Below are 27,803 nucleotides of genomic sequence, written 5' to 3' on the forward strand. Positions count from 1 at the left end.
CGTATAATGGGTATGTATAGATATAGTCACACTGTAGACTATAAAATATATTATTTATGCCTTTGCACTGCCCATTTGAGTGAGTATATTGACCAGTATACTCACACTGTACGCGTGAGAAATAATAAGTGATGATAGAATGGAATGAGATGTGTACCAATAATATTAAACGTTATAATTCATTTAATCTGCACGAAGTAGGTATCTATTATATATTATGCGCCTCAACTATAGAAACTGTATACATTATAAGTTATATAGGTACCTACCCGTATAATATCACTCGAGTGACTTAGGTAAGGTATATACCAATACATAGGTACTTGCCCAATGCCCATCATACCTACAAACTACCTGCTGCAATATACGTTATAATATAATATTAAATTTATATATTATACTTTATGAAATTATACATAACCCGACGATTTTGCGGATCTATCTGCAGCGGCGCGTTACGGGGAAGGCGCGCTTAATATAATATCAAATCACCGAGAGGGCTAGCGCGCGGTGCAAGGACTGAAGTGGCGACGACGGTGGCGCGCACGCATATTATATATATATACAAAGATAGGTAAATGTGTATACGGGTACGTTAACGCAATAATCGAAACCAGTTTTACATATTAAACTATAGAGCAGTTTGTATGGTATATATACAGTTAACACCTTAAATACACATGTTTGTTATGGCGTTAACGACGGCGACGGTCCAAAAGTAAGCACGGCGCGCGCCGGCGGGCCGCGAACGGCCGGCCAATGGGCCGCCTCGTTTCCCGGGCCGGTCTCGCCGCCCAACCGCGGTCGCCGTCGGTCACGCCCACCGCGCGCGCCGCTCTTCCCTCCGCGGCGGCGGTCCCGCTCGCCCGTCCCGTCCCTCATCTCACCCACCACCGCCGCGGCAACGGCCGCCACCGCCGCCGCCGTCGACAGCGCACTGGCCCGGACCTCAGCCGGCAGCAGTCTACCGTCGTCGTCCGCACGTAACATACACGCGCGAACCGTCGTATTATTATAATATTATTATTATAGTCGTCGTTTCTGATCGCTGTTTTATTATTTTTTTTTTTTATACACACACCGTCTGTACTGTTGTTATTGTTTATTTTCCGCTTAGTACTGCAGCTGTGTGCGTTGCGAGCGTGATCGAAGTGCAGTGCGCGTAAATTACGAAACGACCCGCTCGAATGCAGCGGACGACCGCCGCCGTTTTTGGTACGTCGTCGGCGCGCGCGTGATCGCGTCTCCTCCATTTCCGCGTCTTACGATTTTTCTGTTTTAAATGACAATTTCGTGTTGAGCACGCATACTCGATATATACGTCACCGTTCGTATATAAACCTTTCCGACGCGTATTTCATATACGAATAACGACTGTTTTCGCGTCGATTATAAAATGATACAAGTGGCCGCGACGCCGATGATCGTCAAACCGAAAATCGGATTCTCCATCGAGTCCATCGTGGGCGCGGGTTCCCGGTCGCCGGCCAGGAGCGAAGGTTCGTCGGTGGCGCACGACGAGAGCGAGGCGTGCAGTTCGGCCGCCGGCTCGCCGCTGAACCCGGGAAGCGTATCGCCGCCGCCGCATCATCACCATCACCATCACCAACAACAGCATCAGCAACACCAGCATCAGCAGTCGCACCACGTGCACCAACACCAGCAGCAGCAACACGAACAGCAGCAGACTTCTGCGTCAAGCGGCACCGGCGGCACAACCGTGTTCAAGCCGTCCGCGCTGCCAGCTGCCGCCGGTTACGGATCATCGTCCGTGGCCGCCGCAGCAGCCGCCGCCGCAGCCGCCGGACACTTGGCCAAAGGGTTGCAGTACGTGCACGAACCTCTGACGCCGCCACCAGCCCACCCACATCCTCATCATCCGTTCGCGTTCGCCGCAGCCGCAGCCGCCGCCGCAGCAGCGCACCACTTTCAGCCGAATCCGCACCATCCGCAACATCAGCCCACCCGCGACACGTACCCTCTGTACCCGTGGCTGTTATCGCGGCACGGAAGGATATTTCCGCACAGATTTCCCGGCGGTAAGTGTCGTTTATGTATTTTTATGCGTATACTTTTATCTGCAGTATAGAAATTTAATATTGTAGGTATACCTATCTAAATTTATTAAAAATGTGTGTATACCTAATATAATGCGTAAAAAATACGAACTTTCCAATGCCTACATAAAAAATCGAAGTCATGTACCTATTTTTATCACACACATTTGAGAAAGATTACTAGGTATATATTATTATAATTTAATATAGGTACGCCTATAGAAATTATAATAAATAATAACAGGCCAATGTACCTATATATACTGCTGTTGCATAATATTATCTATTTTTTATATCACACCAATTTTATAATATCTACTAGGTATATGTGTTTATTTTTACTTCAGCTTCGTTAAAGCTACAGGTATTTCGAAACTACATATAAAAACGGTATATTTTCACTTCACTAATTTTTGCAAATACTAATTTACATATTTGATTCATTTGAATCCAGTCCATACATAAAATAGCAAGTATAGTATTACACATTCACGGAATATATAAAATGCATTATATTATGTTTATAACCAGGTACCTACTATTCGATTTTATTATTATCCGTATAGATACTGTGGCTGCTATAATAACACGTGCGACGTAGCCACACGTATAGGCAGTCATCATTTTTTTCCCGCCTTAATAGTATGTTTATGTATAAGTATTAAGTACCTATACGTCACCGATATTCGTGCACCGTAACGTCCTGCACCGCCTTTATAGGTGCACATTTATAATAGACCGAATGATAAGTTTCCTTCAAAAATACACAATACGTATATTTGCGTATTTTACGTGACCACACATCGATATAATATGTATTATTTTTGTTATATTATATATTATAAATCACCCTTACAGTACAGCTTTGCATTATGTGTATTCGAATAATATTCGCGAGAATAAAAAAAAAAAGGTACGGGTACTGTTATTTTTACTTATCTTTTTTTTCCCAAATTCCACTATATTAATGGGTATGTTACGGTGAAAAAAAATGACCAAGTTACGCAATATAATATAATAAGTACCTATACCTATTATATGTACGGAACAATACAACATGTGCCATTTCTATAAACAAATATAATAATATGGTCCTATATATTGGAGATTAATATTTTTCGAATTGTATTTCTGGTAAATTTCACTTTGACAAGATATAAAAGCGCTATTCGTCTAAACATATTTTGTAGTTAATGTGAATAGTATTGCGGAACCCCTAGTGTGCGTATATATGTCTACAGTATGGCCGGTCGAAATTCTGCATGGGCTGTACGGTTATGTTCGATAAATAGTATGGATTCTATTATAACAAATATCGGTACTACCTAAGTATATTTTTATTGATTATATATATCATACTATTTAAGGCAACGGGAGGCGCTGGTTATGGGTGTACAATATATTATAATGTTAATATAATAATGCTAATAGCGTACATGTACAAACGCTTCGGCAGCCGGTGGGATATAAAGAAACCGTGACCCAATAAAAATTTGTCCAACAATAAGTTATATACCATGTTATGTAGTTGTAACTATACTCACAACAATATAATACGATTGTAGTAGGTAAATAAACGATTCTTGCAGGCGTGTAGTGTAATATGTGCGCATATTGAAAAAAAGGCGTTCCGGGGTGTACATTATTATATATATTATCATTGAATATTATGATGCAACGCGCACACGCGGATCATTATTATTATATTGTTATGTTTTTCGGATCCCGTTTGAGTGAAAAAAAAGAACAAAAATTTGGTCGCCATAAACCTTTTGTCCTAACTAACATTCGTACATCACAGTGTGTGTCCTATGTACCCATCACAGCGCACGTTAAGTATACCTATATAATATATTATATATGTTCAATTCTTGACTCTTCCTGCAGTACCTTTTGTATATCACTTATTGTATAACATTTTTTTTAGATATCGCTTTTACGCAATATATTATGAGGGTCCCGTTATAGGTCTTCCTCGTGACGTGTGCGATTTAACACTTAATAATAATGTATACATTTATGTATATCAATACGTGCTAACGGTTATAAAAGTTATGTTGAATATATGAATTCCCCAAAAATAATATATGAACAATTTTCAGTATGTACACCCATAACGCACTTATGTCCTATGTATAATACCTATAAAATATGTGTATAATTTCAACTATTACTCCTGTTTGATGTTTATCTGCACAGCGAACTATATTGAGTGTATACTTACCTTTAATACCTATTAGTATATGTACCTAGTATCTGCAGAAAATCACACTATATTACTATATATAATTAATAGTATATATAGGTATAGGTATAGACGTACAAACAGTGTAGGTGTCTATTAATGTCTGCAATATGTATAGGTATATAAAATTATAAAAGCTATATATAATGTAGCGTGTTGGGTCGTCGTTAACCACATTGATATAGGAATACTGGATACATTGTATATATTAAAATATATACATCTTAATGCAAATATCATCATTACAAAGGCCAAAACTATTAGCATTTATATATTATTACATACTATATACGATAGCCATAACATATAATAATAACGCACATGTAATATATAGGTACCTATAGACACCTAGTATATATGGGTAGGTGTATATATGTATCGCAGGTATGTTCAATGATCTAATCTGCATAGAACGCGATTTGTTACACCACATATTATAATATTTGTTTGTATGGTATGTGTTTAAACCTACACGATGGATATAGATAAATATCTTTCGCTCACTAAATCGATTATTTTTTCAACGAATTTCCAAATCGTATCCTATTCATATTATATTTGGTTGTAAAAATATATTATTATTTCCGAATTCGACGGTATAGATTTAAAGAGGATTTGTTGTCTCACATGCTAGAAGGATTATTCTTCTCGTTTGTATGTATATAGTACAGCCTCCTGTATATTATTATATAGTTGCATATATAGGTACAAACCAAACAAACTACAAAAAATATGGTTGTTTATAAACAATTGTGTGTAGTACATAGTAAACAAATCGTGTTTCTGTTTTGTGTGCGTGTGTGCTTATATACAACGCAACATTATGTATATACTTATATATACTTAAAGGTACCTCACTCACTACCGTATAGGTATATATATAGCTACGACACACCCTGTCTGTGGCTGGTTGTTGTATATAGTCACTTAAATGTGTATAATAAGCATTATATTATGTTACACACACAAACACATAAATAATATGTATTTTAGATATACTCAAAAATAAATTACAGCAGCGACAATACGAGTAATATTATAATAATCGCGTACCTATATATATAAATAATGTCCAATAATAATAACTGTATAATATCTCGTATAATAACGCGTTGTTAAGTTAACATAATGATGTAGTGAGTACGGCTCGTAAAGTAAGTTGTCGTTCGTTGGTTTAATACGCGATAGTGTTTTATCTACACACACACAGATATATATATGTATATTCCAATATACCGAAAGAACATTGTTATAATGTAATTTGTTCTTCTTCAACCCGTTCTTGGAAATCGGTTGTTTGAGTGAAAGACCGAACGCTGTATATAATATATTCGATGGAACGCTGCTCGTACGATTGTGGTGTGTATACTAATGTAAGACAATTACTATAAGATAATTTCCTCCGCCTTCGCAAGTAATATTATATAGGTAATGAAAAAAACAAAATAAGTAGGTACCTTCCAAAATGAACATTTTAACTAAAAAATATATGTTTAATGATAACAAAAGAAACATATAAAATTAAACCAGACTATATTTGCAAAAAGTGAGTATATTTTTATGTAGGAAATATCTGAATATAGAATTTAATTTTTATTAATCAACTACCTATATGTATATTTCATTTACAAATTCTTTTAGTCATTTTATTAATATATTATCCTTCTTTATAGTTATATTTTTACTTGCTCACATTTGAAAAAATACCTATTGTTTATTATTATTATCTATTAATAATTCAGTTATAATAACTCTTTTCATATTGTATCAAAGAAATAATGATCATTCAATACTAAAATAATATAATGTATAAATAATCATGTATAAAAATGTTTAGAAATTCATTTTTTTTTTTACTTTAGGACAAAAAAAGATATTATACAAAAAATTAATGATTTAACCTATTTTACCGATACGATCCAGGTCAGAAATTGTCCTGTTACCTTAGATACTTATAATTCATATATATTAGAGAACAAAAACTATAATCAGCGGAAAAAAACGTCATAACTTATAATCATTCACCAATTAGTAATTAGAGTAATATATTATATACCTACTATGGTTTATGTATGCTTATAAATAATAATAATAAACGTCCATTCCAAATACGCGTTGATTATACCTAAACCGGCTAAACCAAATATTATTTATCCAAAATTTTAACAGCGTTAAATATTTTCTCTCGTCACTTCACGCGCAATGGCCGTTTTTAAATATATGTCCTATATATTTGAAGAAAACCTGTATAGCCGTATTATATACTACTTATATATTTGTATAATTAGTAATAAACTTACGCCTAAAATATAATAAATTTTTATTATTATACTTGTCTACAGCTTTCCTTGAGCTACAATGACTTTGATTAAATAAAAAAAAAAAAACAAAATCTATAAAGTTATAACAAGCCACTGTGTGTTGTATGTTTAGGTTTATAGGTACATTATAATATTATATAATATATAGGTATATGTATACGAGTATTAAGGTTCAAATTACTAATTATTGCCCGGACGTTGTTGTGATTATTATAGTACGTTTACATTGTACATATAGGTATATGTATAACTATTAACTATATAAGTATAGTTAAAACGAGCCACCGTCGCCCGCGGATCAGTTAAAAAAATCATAATTTTTCATAACCTGCATCGTATACTAACTCATTTACCGATGATAAGTTGATTTGTATAATATTATGTATTTATGTAGAAGGTATTATATACTACACACGTGTGCTTACTTATATAGTAAATTATCTTTGAAAATAATTAATTTGAATGTATAATATACGAATAATAATATATAAATGTATGTATTAACTATTAAGCCGTCATTTTTATTACATATTAAACACATTTTATACTTCGCATCATATATAAATAGGTACATTTTAATAATCTATGTTGAACAATAATGTAATAATCGTGTGAATTCAATAATAATAATAATTACAATATTTGTATTATTATAATATATTCGTAAACAAACGTTTAAATGATATTTTGTAATATAAGCCACATTATTTTTTATGTGTACCTACACACTATACACATACTATACATACATGATATATATAAATTCTTCGCCAACTCTGTATCCATATAGGTTTATTTACACATTTTGCTTTATTATTTTTCAATTTCTTTATAACATATTATATTATCATATAATACAATACATACTATAATACCGCCGCGATTCGCAAAACACTAAATACGAACTGAATCTTCCGCGGCTTATTTGAGGATTAATACTAGCTGTCCCGTCAAACTTAAAAAACAATTTACAGGCTTAGACCTATATCGGTAAAAATGTATGTGATAAACTGATAAATATTGTATAGATTAAAATCGACTTATTTCATTTGATTGCGACAAAAATGATATGAACGGTATCACTTAGTCGTCTCCATATTATACCTATTATAATATAGGTACGTTAATATTAACAAGGCGCATCCAGCTGATGGAGCAGCTTTTGACGCGTGACACGACTATGTTAAGAGTTCTAGACAGTTAATTTTATATTTTACTCAAAATAATTCTCAAACTCATTTAATGTTTATGTTCAGTGTGTCCGAGACTTAATCACTATATTATTTTTTTTGTTCAGGTTAGAACTCAATTAATATTACGTGGTTTACAAATTCTCGAGATTATCGACAATAATATTGCATACATTGTACATTGATTTTATTTATATGCTTTGCACCTGTATAGATATTTATTGTGCTTCAACAGCATAATATTATAATACACTCTCAATATCCCAGTCTACCGTTTTCGTTTGGTTTATATTATATATATATATAGGTTCTACATATAAGATGTATTATTAACCTGAAGACTTGATTTTTAATATACCTATTGTTGTATAGGTAATAGGTATCGTTTGTTTTTATTTTTTTTTTTATCGAATAAATTAACAGCTATTATAATGTTATATATATTTGCAGTAGCCAGCTGGGCTATTAGCATACGACCATATAATGTAGTATGTACACATATATAGATAAATAGTAGCGCGTTTAAAATCATGTTGACGAAAATAATTATTTGCCGGCAGCTGAAAATCTGTGAAGTATTATTATTATTATTATTATATTAGGAAATAAACCGTATTAATCGAATTTATTATGTACGTACCTATATCGTATTATATATATTATAATGTATAATAACATAAAAATTTAAAATAACACGATTTTGTGAATTTCTCGCGTGGGTTTCCAGCATATTATACAGAATTTGTCTTGCCCACCGAATTTGACGCGTTTCCGACCGGTTGAGCTACTGAATTATATAGGTACACGTACGATATATACGAATGCGCCCTAGGGGTGGTGTTTAACAAGTTTTATTTTACAAAATATACAATGGGTCAGCTTTCGGAATCTCGCGTAGCACCGCTTTTATATATACCTATACATGCTTATAATATTGAATATAGCTATATACCTATTATTATATATGTTATTAATACCTTTATAATACCTGATGTGTACACGTTATCGGGCCCGAGGGGACAGTGTGAGGGGTGGTGGCGCGGAGGCGAAGTGTGTATATATTATCGGAGAGGAGAAGAGAAAACAAAAAAAAGAATAAATAAAAAATTAACGTCGCGCCGCCCGCGGTTATTAATTGCGCCGTCTCGATGGTTGTTTCGGGTCGGCCGTGCGGGCGTGACGGTTAATTAACAGCGATAAATTAGTAGTGGAACAAAAGTGAAAAACAAAATGTAAATTGCCATTGTCAAAACAATATAATAAAACGTAAATACGTATTAAGTGTATTCGTGTGTAATGTGTATGTATATATTTTATAATACCTACCTATATATGTTTGTGTGTGTGTGTAATACCCGAGGCCTAGGTAGGTTTACGCGTAAACCGGCCAACAGATGGCGTTCGTCGTCGATATAATAAATGTACATGGGTAGGTATGTGAAATTGCTGCCCATATTATTACCTATGTGTAACCGTATAATTATATCTCCGCGATCTTATCCGCTGGCCGTACACACGCGATGACATGTCCAGCTGTCTTATCAACCCGACGAAATATCGTTATCAGGCGCCTCTAATTATTAATTACCACCATAGGACGTTGTGCCCATATTTATATAAATTATTTATACATCATAATATATTATATTATGTAGATATTTATAGGCCTATTATATATCTATATACGATCTACGCATATTCGGCACAGACCGCGTCCAAAATCCAAATGCGCGTGTCATTACGTTATTGTTTTATAATTTATTATTATACAATGGTGATGGTATATACCTAACTACCACGAGTCCTAACCCCTTAAGGGCAACCAAAATAGACTTCTCCTATCGTATGCGTCAATCATACCTCATTACCTCAACTGCCCTGCAGTATATAGGTACCGTCTATAGTTATTTGTCGTCGAATAAGACTTCTGAAAACACAAATTAATTCGTTATTACGCGCGAACTTTATACTTGTAAAGTGTTGACTTTCTATTTCATTTTTTTATTTTTATTAGTTCGATTTTATCGGTATCTTAAGAATTATACGGTGGGTATTGTATAATATATAGTGCAGTTCTCCGATTAAAAAAAAAAATTGAAACTCTTCTTCAAATGAACTCCACGATGAATTAAAATACGTTTACTGAAGTTTCATTCGATTATTGTAATATATTAACATACATACTATATTTATATGATAGACCTACTGTTACATGATTTAGGTATATCAGCGAGGACTACCGTTTTTCCCTGTTTTCTCAGTATATTGTAAAAATTAAGATTGTCAATTGTGTTTTCTTGCGTACATGTTTTGATTATTGTTTATGTATCATTATAAAGTATATTATACATATAATAGGTCTGTGTAGTGTCTGTGCATTGCGCGCGCGTTCGCGTAGGAAGATAGGTGGTCCCGCCGTCGTCCCGAGAGGCGGTGCCAATTAATTTTAAACAATAGAGGTGGATACAAAAAATAATAATAATGATAAACTTCCCAAAAACGTTTTTGTTTTTTTTTTTTTATCCTTTTTACATAATATACGGACAGCTTTTTATTAGTCCCGAGCCAGATTACAATTACAAAAATAATAATAATAATCATTTTTTCTACTGCACACTTAGGTATATATAACAATACGCATCTAATATATTTCTCGTTACAATACAGTAAAAACCGGCAATTAACGTTTAAATTACCGGACGCGTTTGTCTAAAATGAGAATAATATAATAATTATAATAATAATCGTCCGAACGAGACCAGTCGCGCGCACGCGTAGGTATATGTACCTCGGTATATGTTTCGGTCGTATAATTTTCCGAGGTGGAGTATATAATAGTTTTGAATACGGGATTTAGAGAGATTGTGGCGGAGGGGTTGGAGGCATGCGCACGGTTTGAAAAACGTCGTGTAATTTTTCGGTTAAAAACAAATTGTTTCCTGTAATTATAATATTTATTGCGTGCGACTTACACACTCCAACGATAAAAATCATGTGTGAAAATCGTTGTAAAATAAAAACTCAAAATCAACACACGTTGAAAAATTACCACTGTCTACTATATATTATAATATAGTTATAATAATATTCAACATTAAACAATTGTAATATATTTAAATTATTATTTTCCGTACATCGCATGCACATTATATAACAACATGCGTTATATATACATATAATAATATGTGTGTGATGTCAAAATATTCCAAACATAAAGTGTTATGTATATAGTTATAATATAGACACTGCAGCCTGCACAATGATGAATATTGTAATACGAGTTGAACGGTCAATCAGTATTACCTATTGCCCAGGGGTACATAATATGTTTAGATTACCAACTGTTGCCTTTAAGTATATACTATGTACGGCACTATATATTATATAACTCCACAATATACTCGTAATACGTATCATTACTATGATTTTGAGTTATTTTCATTCTTGTGCACGGGCACCTACTTACCTATTCGGTGCGTTGTGTTAACAATAAAATAATAGTGTGTAATGTTATACCTAATACACAATAATTTGTATAACAATAAGCGACTTTTATTTTAAATGACGCTATTGCCGTTAAACAGACGACATGCGTATAATATATTAATACCGTTAAATATATCATTTTCATATTAAACTGCTTTTAATAATCACAATTCCGTCATTTTCAACACGCATATGGATATAACCGGGTTTTTATGTAGCGTGTCATGCAGCAGCAGTGCGATATTATACTATACATTATACGTTTATGTGTTTTACAGTTTTATATATTATTTTATTCGTTACAAGCGGTCATCATTATAGCCGGCAACACGGTCGGTTGGTTATCGGTGGAAGTTATTTATTTCTTTCTAAAAAAATATTTTTACTTAAACGGTAAACACGTTTTTTTTTTTTAAAAAACATCTCTTTTCTGCTGTTACAGCAGTCCGGGCCACATACTTACTGAATGATACGTTCAATCAAGACTTTAGTTCAAACAATTTCATTATGTTCGTAGCTTGTACGGGTACAATCGATATACGAAATGCGTTATCAAACAGTTATAATTACCTAAATTACCTATATTATGATTATTATAGCATATTAGGTATATACTTATTCGAAAATTTGTCTTTTCAATATATAAATATATATGTATATTGTATAACAATAATAATTATACATTTAAACTCTTATGTTCAGTATATATGAATATGATTTTGTATTGTGTACATAAGAATTGTTATGTAGTATTATGGGGCAATATGTATTGTGAGTATACACTGAATACAGTCTGTGCGCGATAACCCGACCGGCGATGGTGTTCTCGATAATTCCTATGGAAATCAAACGAACACAATGTAATAAAATGTTAATAATGTCTGCGACACTGTGGCCAACGAGTAAATCGCATAAGATAATATAATAATATGTAACGTATGTTATATTATTTAGATGCTATATTATATTCTTGGTTGCCGAATTACGATCAGCCTAAATTTTATTGCGATGACCTTTATTAGTTTGACCAATCTTTTATGTGTATAATATATGATAAAATATAATATTTAGTATAAATTATATTATTATTATTATGTAAGCGATCGGACTCGAATGTGAAAATATAATATCTTTGTTCGGTAATTGATGAATGCGATTATAATAATGTTGAACTGTGTTCTTCTCAAATATTATGTGCACGTCTTAGCATCATTTTAAACGCTATTGCGTAGGCTGCACAATCGTACAGGTCGTACAATTACCCGCTACACAGTATATACTTTAATGTATTGTGTACGTTTAAGATGGGTAGTATAGGTACCTACCTAATTTTTGTCTGGGAGTAGTCGAGCGCAGGACGGAACGAAAAACAGTTTAATAGAAAAACGGCGGGGCGACGATTGGAATAGAGTATATATAATAAATATATTATATAGCCTGCTAGTGTATGTATAGAAAGAGAGACAATATTATCGAAGTCTCGCCTACACCGGCTAATATATTATGTTTAATTTATATAACAAACTCTGCATTGTCCAATTGTATATTCTAATGAAGCTGTTAACACACACGCACACACACGAACGCGCACACGCGTTTTAATGTTCATATATATGAGTGTATGTGTGTGTGTGTGGTGGTGGGTGGAGGGGGATATCATATTGGACTCGTAGGCCCCTGTCTCGTTATAATAATAATATATTCCAAACGAGTTTCGAAAATAAATTTATTTGACACCGCCGTTGAATATTTTATCACTGTTGGCTTTCAAATTAGAGTGGGTACAATGTTATCAGGCGCAAGGATTTTCGGCTGGACCCCATGCCGGGTCGTCTTCGTGACACAATCCTTATACGCTCCTGACATCCGATTATCTTAACAACCATTAATAACAATTTTATGCAACTGTGTTCTGTTGGTCGTCGGAAAATGGTGTTACAAAAGCAAAGCGTAATAATATCCAACAAACAAACAACGCTGCCACATAATATTATAATATTATTATTATTATTATTATGATAAACGCGTTCAGCTGTTAACTGATTCCGTTTGTTCTTTCTACGAATACTAAATTAAACTTCTTTTTCCGTGTTACAGGTCCAGACATACCAGGATTTTTATTACAACCCTTCAGAAAACCCAAAAGAATAAGGACCGCTTTCAGCCCCAGCCAACTGCTTAAATTGGAACATGCTTTTGAGAAAAACCATTACGTCGTTGGTGCCGAAAGAAAACAATTGGCCCAATCGCTGAGTCTAACCGAAACACAGGTGAGTGTCATATAATATATTATACTATAGGTATTCGTAATGCAATATGCATATTTTTACTACTTAATTAATAGGTACTTATTATAATTATAGATAGGTATAATTTAATACCACACATTTTTTAAGTCGAGGTTAAGCCATCATCTTGTATAATATTTACGGATGCGATGTTTACATTATAATATATAAGCACCTGTACCTATACCTATATGAAGTTATAATTATATTACATTTTTATTTGTCTGACAACCGCAGACGTTTTAATTTTATTTTCGAGAACCCGTCGTGTTTGACGTTGTTTGTTTATATTTAAATACACAGATTACAATATTACAAAAAAGATAATTTACTTAGATTTCTCATAGTCAATTAAATTTTTACAATTTTTCAATTATAAAGTATACAACTTTTATTCTATCATAATAATAATAACACTTTTTGCTGTATCGACTAAATAGTTTTTTCTTTTTAACAATATTATCATCTAATTAAACTTTCAATAACCAATATAATAAGTAAAATGTAAAAAGTAATGTCTTTTAATTTATTTATTTAATATTAGGTATATCGTATAAATAAAATATAGTTCATATATTATTATTATTACTGTGACGGCTTATCCGCCACCGCGTGCATCTATATATGCTATGTGTAGGTATTGTATACCCACTGCTCCAGTGCAGCCTAATCGGATTGCGTCCGTCTGCAATTACTTTATGGGTCGTTATGTTATTATTTTTCGACGTTAAGCATGTACAATGCGGGAGTAATGTTTTGATACCTTGACGTCGGTGAGATCATTGTCTGTTGTCAACACGGCAACGATGCGAATATAATATATTTTTCGTAGTATAAAGCAGAATGCACAATAAAAAATAATAATAAATATATATTGAAAAAAACACATCGTCTAGAAGTTTGGGCATTAAAAAATAAACATCTACGCGCGTACGTACATATTACACACATCACACGCACACATATTATATTTATATAATATAATAGCATTATACCAGTAACGCCGTTTTCCTGTTAACCTTTTGAAAGGATTATAAATATATGTGACGGATATTATATATATTATTATAGGAGTCAGATTAAACGGGTACTCGCTAATCGTGCGGAGGGATGAAAAGAAATCATAATGGCCGCCGGGCCGCTTCCACTCTCATCACTTGTTGTTTGACAAGAGGGTGTTAAACAGCGTTGTTAAATAACGGTTTAGATAAAATTGTTCTCGAAACGAAAATGTGTTTTTAATCATTTTTGCCGGCTATGTAGTAAACCTTGTTACGTCTTTACGGACCCATATAATACATATAATAATAATAAATATATATTATATATAATTACACCGTGTTATTATGGTCAATCATCTGTAATTAAATCGTATATGATTTTTTTTTTTATCACTGTATACAACTGTACTAATTGGTTACAAAACGTTCGAGAATTTTTTCATTATAATATAATATGTCATCATAAAAAAGTGGACTATAAAATTTAAAATGGACGTTGCCTAATTAAATGTTTACTTATATACATGTATATATATATATATTTACGATCATCGTGCTCTTAGTACCTTACTAATCTCGTGTGTTTATCGCAATCTTCCTGTATATTTATGTGTTATAGTGCCGATGTATTATATAGTTATTGACAAAACACACAGTAATTATCGGATGCCAGAAACGCGTTCTGAAAATAATAAAAAAAGAAACACGACGAAATTATTAATTATAAATTTGATTACCCGAAATTGAGGTCAGACCTTTGGCTCGTTGATGGTGATTACATACATAATATAGTATATGTACGTCAACCGAATTTTTTATTCAACGTTTTTTAATATATATGTATAGATTACTCAATGTAGGCTATATTTACTCGTGCAATTTTATACTCGAATTTATAATAGTGTAACTTATATTATATTTTAACAATCCTTTTAGGTAGTATTGTGTATAGTTATAGTGCAGTTGTTATTGTATATATAATATATTATGTACATTTATATATTTTTGAATATATATTATAGTAAACACCCCGTACGCGCATCCATTACAAACAAAAAAGGTGATCGGCCAAAAAAAAAAAAAATAATAATAATAATACAACTCCCTAACCTATATATAAGGCTATAACCATCACCCCTTTTGCGTAATCCAATTGGATTGTCTTATACAGTTATACATAATACGATCGCGTATAAAATAACACTCGTGTAAATTAGTTGTTATTCTTTTCGGACTGCGAAGGGGACGCGTATCTACTTATGCTTATATATATATACGTGAGTGCGTAACGAGGGGGATATATTTCGAGTGCCCTTCTGGGACCGTTTCGACCAATGACGGAGGCGGGTACCATATATATGCACCCTAAAACGGTAGTAAACTCGCGAGGGCAAATTATAATAATAAGAGGCGTCGTTAAATTTTTTTACGCATCCGACAACCCCAAACGGCGTTTTATTAACACGAAACGATTTATCTCGCTCACTCCCAAAGGACACGCCGTGGCCACGACCGTCTATGATATATAATAATATATTATATTATATTGTGTGTCAATTTGTGTTGCATTTTACACGTAATGTTTTTATATATAATACGTTCATATTATAGACATATATAATAACGTATCACGAAATGAGTATAATATATATTATATATATATTCTAACGATATTTTATTATATAATTTATCTAGGCAACGCACACTATATAAACTTATAACTGAGAGAAATGATACAACATAAAATCAAATATTTATTTATAATTATTGTGTAGACTTTACATACATACATAGATACGACTGTAATATAATCATACACGATATACAATATTAATCCGTGTACAATGGACGTAATTTAAAACAATATCGCCATGCTACACTGATGAAAAGCCCCTCGCTCGTATAGTACATTATAATGTTTTATTACTATTATAATATATAAAATTGTTTAACAAAACCCGACCGGAATCGAATACTCCACTAGCGACGGCACGACGCGCATTATTTTGGCACTAATTTTCGTTGGTCCGTATATCTGTGTATAAATTGTACGTATAATTTATGTATATGCTTATAAATATATGCTCACATTACACTGTACGTGTGCTGTACATATATAATATGATTCTGTAATAATAATTATTTTAAATGAATAGAATTTATGATTCGCGTGCACATCGACAATGCGAATCTGTGTTTTTTTTTCAGATGCGTTTTATTTATACTACCGTTGTGCCAACGGTTTAGTAGTTAAATTAAAATAATATTTTGTACACATAGGTTGGTAAACTAGCAAAAGTTTTGTCACTTTTTTGTATTTTAAACAATTATGTTAATGCGGGATAGGGAAATACATGATTGTTATACAATATGAGTATATGACGTGTATATGATACAATATTATATGGTTCTAGACTCTAGTTAAGAGCTCGTAATCAACACAAATCCTTGAATCTAAGAATATGCTTTTATTGAATTTCTTATTCCATAAATAAATATTTGAAATTTGAATCAATACTAATAGACTTTTAAAATATTGTATTTGATGAATGTATTTAGTTGATTATACATATAATAATGGAAGTGTGAATTTTTACTAAGACAGCGTGTTTTATTACACAGCGTAGAAACAGATTTAAATATTATATCGGCTATAATATACTACCGTTTATATAATCTTCATAAATTTTTGCATGAACACGATAAAAATATGTGGTAATATTTTAATTTTATTTCTATATATAATATATATAATAACATATTGCGATTAATGAAAATGCCTATATAATTTCATTCTGTTTTTATAATGTAAATTTGAATATCGGTATTTTCGACATGCCTACGCTTGGCTTTTGATCCATGAACATATAATACTCGTACTATATAGGTATACATGAACGTATATACCTATTTAATATTATAATATTGCAGTTTTCAACGGCCATTTTGAATTCTGAAACGGTTCATCCACCACTGCACATATAATATGAACTGTTTTTATCGTTTTACTTGATGTCATTACATACATTACACTGATATGTGCATTGGTATATATATACGATACGAGCTAGGGGACACGTAGTTCAGTCGTTGTATGTATTTGTACATTTGTATGTATGTATTCCTGTCCCCGACAATAACTTAGAACATAATTCGAGCGCCGTAATAATAATATAACGACGGTAATATAGAGCGCGTATGTTCTAACGTTGTGCACGAAAAACGTTCCCCCGAGGTCGGCGGCACGATGCTGTGGTATAAACGGCGATGGGGGTTTTTGGGGTTGGTGGGTGTGCGATCGAAGGGCGCGGCGCGCGTCATCGGCGTTTAATGTAGTGGAAAACTGAGCTTGTTTTATATGTCTTTTGATAATAAGCGAACGAGCTGCTGTGCTATATATACATGTATAAAATGTATAATACAGTACAATATATATAATATGCGCGTATACCAGATTATATATGTATCATGCAGAAGTCACTCACTCGGCGTATAGGGTGAAAATTTCAAAACCAACACGGGTCATTTGATATAAAATACTTAATGATACATCATAATGCGCTGTTCATCCGTCTTATTATTATTATCATTATCGCTGTCATCGTATCGATAATTTCGTATCCGCAAAAGCTTGAATTACTAATACAGTTGAGTTTCACGCTAACTTTATAATATTTTATACTATCACGACGTTCTTGTTTTTAAACAAAATACAGAGACAGTAGCAAAAATCAATTTAGAATTTTGTATATAACATAAACAGATTACGATCTATTTGTGCACAATTTAGTATAGAGTCCACGATAGATCATAACTTTTTATATTTATTGAACAAATATACCAAACGAGATTATATAATATATATAGTGTAGAAAACATTGATTTATGCAACATATATAAACAATAATAAAAAATAAAAATCCGCTCTCTAAAAAAAGCCCGCATGCATGCATGCGTATGTTTTGGTGCATATCACACATTTTATTATAATATTAAATCACATATATAGGTACTGTGGAAAATCTCTAGTAAACACCAGTCAGAAAAGCTTAATGGGAAAACGTGTCGTGGACTGTTTTTCGCTGAAAATTGATTTTCATATTATATCCCTTGTGTGTGTGTAAACACTGTATATAAATATGTAATTCGTGCAGTGCTCATCCGCTTCTGCGGATCAAATAAACATTGTTTACATCTCTTTTATGCTTGTAACAATATATTATTATTTATTAGAATAATTATACTAAATTAATCATACGTCAAAGTTTATATGGGCATAGGTTAGGTTAGCTTCATTTTGATCCTTAATAAATATTAAATACTAACGCTATCGAAAAATCTGAAAAAAGTATATTATGTATATACCTACTTTAAATTCTGAAACCCAGAATTCAAATCCTTTTTTTATTAAAGGAAAAAATGGGGGTTAACATGTTTGGCAAATTACTTCGAAGCTACGCTCTACGTATAGGTACACATATGATAATATATATATACAAGTATAATTCGGCGTATTCCACGACGGGTGGGTTTACGACTATATTGTATATATTATATTATGTGAAAATGTTGTCCCGGAGCCTTGGTGGCTATATAGATGATATATATAATATATAATATTATATATTGTGTCACGTACCATATTTTGATGCGCTACCGGGAAATAGCTATAAATCCGGAGGAAGTAAAATAAAAAATAAATATTACTCAAGAAAACAGATATTTGATTACCACGCTTGTACTTGCAACTTATGATGGGAAAGGTCGGAGGAGGGTTGATTCTAAAACGCACTACTGTTGTCGCGGCACAGTATGATTGCGACGGCTGCAGCAACGGTGGTTTCGGGTACTCCTCGGAAAAAGGAAATTGCCATCTTTCGTATATATAATATAGTACATATCATCTAGCTATTTTTGTCACGACCTAAAACGACTCGTATTTATCATCGTCGTTGTTGCCATCATAACGAATATTCTCGGAATAACATGTGCCTAGGATAGGGTCGTGGAACACGCAAAAGGGGTAATCAACCGTTCAAAATAAAATAAAAATAAATTCTTTCTACCACATTTGCAAAGTTATTTTTTCTTTTTGACAAATGTCAAACAATTTATATTCATCTCCACAGAAAATATAGCATAGACGAAAAGCTCAATAGGTTTTCGAAGAGTTTAAACGTAGTTTTATATGCTTTTAAAAAGGAAACGTTTTCGTTTAATATAATATGTAATAATATGTAATTACCTATTGTATTCTGGATCGTTTGTCGCAGCTTCTAGCTAGTGATTTGAAATATTTCGTGTTTTCTGCACTCATCGCCTTCATACATAGACACATAACAGCAGTATATTAGTATATACAAAGCTGCATTGTTATTGCGAACTCCGATTGGCTTTATTATACAGTATACACACACCCTCCAATAAGACCATTAGGCATAACGGCCATAAAGCATTATACATTACGATTTACTTTTGTGGTAGTTAAAACCGGAAGATCGTTCTAATTGAGAATAATAAATATTTTTATGAACGCTGTAAAATAATTTAATGAAACATTGAAACATATTACAGCTAATGTATATAGCTATAGATGGTATTATACATATTATATTATATAATGTATACTGCGATCGTAGAAAACAATATTCACGAGATGTATACATGCGCAATAATCGCACGTTAAATAAAGTAATTATTATTAACATAGAATTCGCTTCACAAGCAATTGGCGTAGAGTTAATTATGCAAGGGATAATAAATTTAAATCTCAGTAATTATTCTGTGAATGTATACGGCGCTAGATAAAGTTTTCTCAAGTCGAATACTATTAATTTATTAGAGAAAAACGTCTGCATGATATAATTATTACAATTAAAACGAAAAACAAATGATGGTAATTTACTGCATATTTTTTAATTTTATTTTTTAAATGCTGCAGTAGACAATAATATATAATTACATTTAAATAATGTTTAACCTTGAGTCGTTATTTTATTTTTATTTTTTATTTTTTGGTTTATTGCCCGCGCGAAATTGATTTCCACGCGATTATTTGCATATTAATATTTAGCTAATTAACTTGACCAAAGTTTAATTGCGGCACCGTTTAGAAAGAATAGTTTCTTTCCTTACAATAATTATTGGCGCGGCGTCGGCGTATAGAAGTATACAACAATGCAATCAGAAAAGCTGTCACAGGCAAAAGAATTATGGATCGAAAAAATAATAACTCAATAGATTGACAATAATAAAATTGCAATATTATAATACTGTGTGTTATAACGACAGTTCTATATAGAACTTAAGAGTCTCTACTATAACTATAAATTGTAGGCCACATCATCCAACCCACGTATGATTTTTACTATGGTCTACTAGAGCCAACTATTCGTATATTTTTAGTTTTTTTTTTTTAATTAAGTATTACATATTAAATTACATATTATAGTTCTTAGTTCATCATTAAACATAAACTATAATAAATTATTCTTTAAATATAGGTAAAATACACTACACAAAGTATAAATACTTTTCTGTATTCTCATTTATGAATAACGGCGATCTGTAACAAACGTTATAATAATTGTACACTTATTTATTGTGTTCGTGTTACCTATATATTTTTTACAAAACTAGTAAAATTTGTAAATTCGATGACAAATGTCTTAGTCCGTGTAGTTTTTAAAATTTATATATGGACGCCTTAAAGTAAAAATGTAGTGCGTATACATAATCTTCTGCTTAATATATAATACGATTTTCACGGCGTGTATACGCAGTCCGAGTAATGTAAATATGTTATATATAATATTTATATTATCTATATAAAGTATATAATATTATGGTGGTAGATTCACCCTAACTTTTACGTACACACATGCACATATAATATATAGCTGCAAATTGCAAAGGCTGACCCCCTTTAGCGATGTGTTTCTCTTACTCACTCGTTCACTCACTATCGACGTGGGTTGTGCTGAGCTACCTCGTACTGACTATATATATATATTATATATAATATAAATGTGTATTATGGCAGCGCAAATATTATTTTTCAATCGTTTTATAAATCGGCCATCTTTCGACGGGTGCTTTTGGACGAGAGAGGACTAGTGTGTGTGTGTTTTTTTTTGCCCTTCAGTAAATCGTATGATATGTGGTGCTCTGTAGTATATATATGTACTATATTATATATTTTTTTTATTTTCCTCCACGATATTTTACTCGGAAATGAAATCGCCCGAGATCCATTTTCCGTCACGTACTGTTTGCGCGAGTATTGCAGATTAACCGGCAATCATCCACCGAGTAAACAGCCCCCGGCCCCTTATATTTATTCCACCCCCTCTTTCAACCGACCCACCCACGCCAGTTCGACGAACTCGCATATTATATCATCACGGGCGTGTATACGAATATAATAATATATTCCCCAAGTACGATATTATATATAGATAATCGTATATTGTTTGTATTACATATACATATATATATTATTTATAAACTATATATTAAATGCATATCGAGGTATTTTACGTGTGAATTTATATAGACTGATTTTTTTGTTTCAAAAATAAACAGTAGCAAGACTTGTCACCGCCGCTGTTTTTTCCTTTTTATTCAATTATTTTTTTTTTTAAGCCCGCTTTTATAATATATTTATTATATTCCACGCGTATCCTTTTCAGCTTAAGTTCCGGCATTGGCCACAACGATAATATAATTATTATATACATTATATACAATATACGTATTACGTATAGATAATATAATAGATAGTATTGTATATAGGTAATATTATCAATAATAATTTATAAATAGATAGATTTATTGTTATTTCAAATATACAAATTTACAAATTAATTATTAAATATAATAAAAATAAATGTGAAAAAAATTGTCTCCAGAAGCCTGAGCTTGTGGGAATACAAGAGTTCATAATATATTACATAAGGGAAGCGTATTAGTAATAAGAAGACTTTTAAAAATTGTTTTCATATTTACATTGACGTTTATCGTATTCTGTTATGTGTGTTGTAAATTTATATACCCAATAACAAAATAATAATAATAATAAAATTACGATATTTAATATTAAATGCATTAATGTGTACTTATATGTATAATAATACTCGTAGTTTAATAAAATAATAATTATATAACTGCAGTATCTACGTTAAATTATATTTATGTATAATATATTATATACATCGAAATCCATAATAATATATTATAAAATATAAATACCTACGTAATGTGCACTATACAGTTAAATATACGATAGCACTCAAAGGCGACGATCGATGATTATATCCATTAATTTTCTATGAGTGTTTGAACTCGATTTATATACTTCAGCGATATTTACGTGTATATTATTATACGAATAAAAAATGTGAGTTTACAATTTTACGGTTATAGATATGTATTATATTATTTTCATGTATGTGTATTAATCGCAACACGAGAAACGTTTAGTATTACTGCTATTGAGCATTAAACATATTATAATATTATATAATATTAGTACAACGCGTGACTCGTCGTTATATGATATATACTTATAAGTGTGGAAAACAATAATTTATCATCGCGTGTATATTGAATATACCTAACTTACTGCGGGCGTTAAAGAAATAATAGTAATAACTATAGGTAATAGCAATAAATTGTATTATAATAATAATATATTTAAATTGTGTTCGAGTTTATAGTCTATTTAGTTCACTATAGCCGTTATATTATGTTCAGTATATGTGTAAAAAGAAACCTTCCCGCAACATTGTACTTATTATAGTTCCGTATGGTTATTGACCGATGGGTCACGTAATACCGTAATGTGTGCCACTAAGAATATTTTTTTGGTTTTAATGTTATTTGTATAATTTCCTATAGTAGGTATTCTATTTAATCTTAATGACTTAAACGTGTCACCATTTATTTGGATTTAAGTTAAAATGTCATTGCTTAGATAAAGGTTGAGATTCACTGTTATGTATAGCTTCGGTATATAATCAGTGCAGAGGATAAAGTATCACCCCCCTCGGTCATATTTATGCACAATTATATTATTTATTGTATATATTATTATAATTCAGATTTCTACAAAACATGTTTCATATGCGGTTCTAGATAGGCGTTCGTGCTATTTTAAATTGGATATTGGTTATTAATATAAAGATTGAAGATTATAATATAATATGTATACAACGGAGAGTGAACAGTTATCCACTTATTAAATTTAAATATAAACATTTCACCCCTAAAAAAATCTTGACCACCCACATGGGTTATAGGTTTAATGCCTTAATATGCAATAAGATTATATTATAATAACCACGTCATCTCTGTTGTTCGCAGGTCAAGGTCTGGTTCCAAAACAGGCGCACAAAGCACAAGAGAATGCAACAGGAAGAAGAAGCCAAGGTGCAGCAACAGCAGTCGGGTGGCGGCGGTGGAGGCCCTAAAAACTCACATCACGTCAACAAGTGGAAACAGGAGACCCAGAACAGCGGATCCGATAGTGAAATGCACCATTATGGCGAGGGTTCACCGCATTCGGTGCAGCACAGGGACGACGGGACGATGCACTACGACGGATACAGTTCCGAAGCGGATAGCGACGTCTGAACGGTACGCGAGTATCACGTACATGATCACCGTACAGGTGACATGGGTACCGACAGCGTGGTATCATCGTTGGACCACGCGATACCTCAGCCGCGACGGAGCGTCACGTGACCACTTCGATTACCGTCTGGAACGCGACGCATTGATCTTCTTGTACAGAATATTATGTAATGTACATACACAAGTGTATTATAATTTTGTTCGATTATTATTTTCCATCTTGTACGCACAGAAATGGAAACTGTCCATTTTTCTAGTCATTTTGTGTGCGTTGTTGTTTTTAAATCCTCCATTGTATGTACCATAATATATTAATAAATAATATATATATTTATTTTAAATGAAATTTTGTAAATAATTGAAGCTTGAGGGCTTATATAGTATGTATAATACCTGAGTGTAAATAACATAAGATGTTTGTAGTGAGTATATTATATATATATATGAATGCAAATAACTCGCAAGTTTTTTTTAATTATTATTATTATATAATGTACAAAAGACTAATAAAATGATATTTTCATTTGTAGGCTAATTAGAATAAATATTATATATTATTATATAACATGTATTATTATTATTATTATTATTATTATTATTATATTATTACTATTATTGTCGTATCGATAAAACATAAAATTAAATGTAAAAGTCTTATGTACAAAAATAAAATTGGACATTATACGTTCGTCTCCTCTTTCTGCTGTGCATATAAGACGGAAAATGCGTTCATAAATTATTGTTAATTTTAATACATATGTGTTATAATCGAAGAAAGCGCATAATTGTTTAATGTTTTGTTCGAATAATTATGATAAAAATTTAAAAAATATATATCAATAATAATAATTTCCTTAATTTACAGTATTGTGTTTTTTAATTGTTTTCCGTAACAATAGGTAGGTACTACACTTATTTTTAGATGAACGCAGGCTTGAAATCGATAAAGATGTTTTACAGTAAAATATTCAAGTATATAATATATACTCGTTAATGCATATAATACCCTATACTCGTTGTCCGTTGATATTATAAATTATAATAATATCGTATACGTGAGTGCCATGAACGTGGTGTATATGTCTTGTATATTATTCGTAACACGATTTGGCCTATACGATGTGTCCGTGACGTTTATTTACAGGTTCTTCGTTATCATACTACAGCAATTGGATTGTGTGAATTTAAAATAGAATAATACGCGATTTTCGCAATCGACCTTATTTTCATTTGCAATTTTAAACCATTCGTCGTCGTATATACCGTTGAAAAAATTGGCCGCGTCTCTCAGATAGTTATAGTTGCATTGACGCGGTCTACATAGGAGTCGCAAGTATATACTATCAGTATGTATTATACATCGAAAGTATTCTAGTACAAACACTAATGGTCGTTTTTTCTAACCATTACTATATGGAGCACAAACAACGCAACTCTCTCATAACTTTACTCGACCACGAGAGTGACATGACAGGGAACCCACTAGCTATAAATATATACGGTCCAGTAGTAAAGGCTTATCTTCCTTTTGGCACTGTCCGAATATTATCAATTTATTTGGTACTCGTACAAAACTCATCATTAATATTATTTATTTATCGTCATTTAAGAGTCACGCGCACGATTCTATCGCGCATTTATTGCACAATATTATAAATACAAACTACACTTTATAAGTTTGAATTCAAATTAAAGTAAAAATGCAGTGTTGGTCTAACGTTATTCCTTTCATCTCACTTAACACCACATACCACGACATGTGAATTATAAATCACATAAAGAGTATTTTGTTTATATCTATAAATATTATATTATTTTATATAGAAACAGAACAAAAATTAAAGTACGGTAATATACGCTATCACTATATTATGGTATTAGTATATTACATATAGATGTATAATATATAAGTGTTGGTATAGCTATATTATGTCCATCAGTCGTCTCATGTGTTCACCGCAGTCAAGGCGTATCGATATCATAAACGCAATTTAGTGGAAGGCTAAGCCCCCCCCATCAAATGGTTTGTATTTAAAATAGTTTATCATTGTAAATATAGGTTCAGAGCCATAGACACACATGTAAATTATAATAGCTCCCCTAAATTTAAAATCCGATTGCGCTCATGGTGCATCATGTAAAGCCTCAAAAACAAACAATAGCAGTATTCCGCTTCTACATTTTCGAATATTATTACTAGAATAGATAGCCATTATAATGTTGTATATTAAAAAATCGACAGAATAAAAATGTATTTACACGCAAGCAATCCTATTATATTTACGTAGAATTTCAGTTACCAAATCATTATATCATTAAAGTACCTTTATTCTTTTCGTTATTCACTTATTCTATTCCAATACAATCCTCTAATTTCTCCAAAAGATTTTTAATACCTTTCAATTCAACCAGAAGACATAGTCTTAGATATTTTAGACCTCATTAGTTGTCAAAAAAAAAGTCACGTAAGAACCTCATATTCATTTGCTGTAAAAATAAATACTTATATAGATTCTTAAATAATTTTTTTTTTAATTAACTCATTATAGCGGTAATAACTATATGAGAGTAATATATAAATATATTATATGATTCCGAATCGCGTGTTTAACTATTTAATATATTTTATCTGTCAAAATCATATTTAGGTTTAGTTGTATTATTCTGATATTCATATATCTAAGTGTTCGATAATGACGAAAAAAAATGCATTTGTATAATGATTTTTTAGTTTTTCATATTTAAACCATTGAGCGGGATTTTAGCAAGTCAAACACGATTGTCTTTTATAATAGAATGCGTTATGACAAAAGATGTTTAAATATAATTTGGATGTTCGACTCTAAGATAAATATCAAATACCTAGGGTCACCGGCGTATAAAGCTGCAGTGTATGATAAGCCATTACCAGCTATACAAGCTATTAGGTTATTCCTGTCAAGGTATTATATGTATCTGAAATAATATGATAAATAGGCTAAAATAGCACGAAAGTGGCACAGGCCACGTGCAGCGTGAGAAGTTTCATATATTTTTTTAGAAAATATTCAAAATTATTTATTTTAACATAATATTTTAATACACAAAATATTATAAATATAAATTAATAATCAAAATATTCTATGCTGTGAATGTGCACATACACATGGGTATTATTGAAGACTATAATGAACTAAATAGCATTTTTAGCTATACTCAACTCAAAGTTGTTTTATGGATATTAATAACAATATTATATACTTTAAAGCTTCACCAAATAAAAAAAAATTGAAAAAGTCTTTTAAAAAAAAGTTTATGGAGCGGATCTGATATCCACATTATACCTCCCCCAATTCTATACATTTCTGTTTATTATAAAACCTGTATGAACTGTTTGTTTATTATAATAGTTATACGCGATGACGGAATTATCTTCTTCGTAATAATAAATGTAACTAATATTTAGTAGTTGATAAAAAAGAACCGCTTTAAATAGATTTATGTGCCGACCGCAGTGAGAAAACAATACAATATTATATTACTATTATATATAATTATTATTTTGCATGTAATATAACGCACGTGCAAGTGTCACGTTGTTTT

General features: G+C 31.7%; 1 protein-coding gene across 1 annotated transcript; it reads left to right on the forward strand.

Annotated features, from left to right (window-relative positions):
• Nucleotides 1-948: 948 nt before the first annotated feature.
• Nucleotides 949-25,085, forward strand: LOC114126648 (homeobox protein EMX2-like). Its single transcript, XM_027990647.2, has 3 exons — nucleotides 949-2,039; nucleotides 13,397-13,569; nucleotides 23,952-25,085. The coding sequence occupies exons 1-3, from the start codon at nucleotides 1,397-1,399 to the stop codon at nucleotides 24,219-24,221; spliced, it is 1,086 nt and encodes a 361-aa protein (XP_027846448.2). The 5' UTR covers nucleotides 949-1,396; the 3' UTR covers nucleotides 24,222-25,085.
• The last annotated feature ends 2,718 nt before the right edge of the window (nucleotides 25,086-27,803 follow it).

Source organism: Aphis gossypii, chromosome 3 (genome assembly GCF_020184175.1).
Source record: "Aphis gossypii isolate Hap1 chromosome 3, ASM2018417v2, whole genome shotgun sequence".
In the NCBI taxonomy this organism is placed as follows: Eukaryota; Metazoa; Arthropoda; class Insecta; order Hemiptera; family Aphididae; genus Aphis; species Aphis gossypii.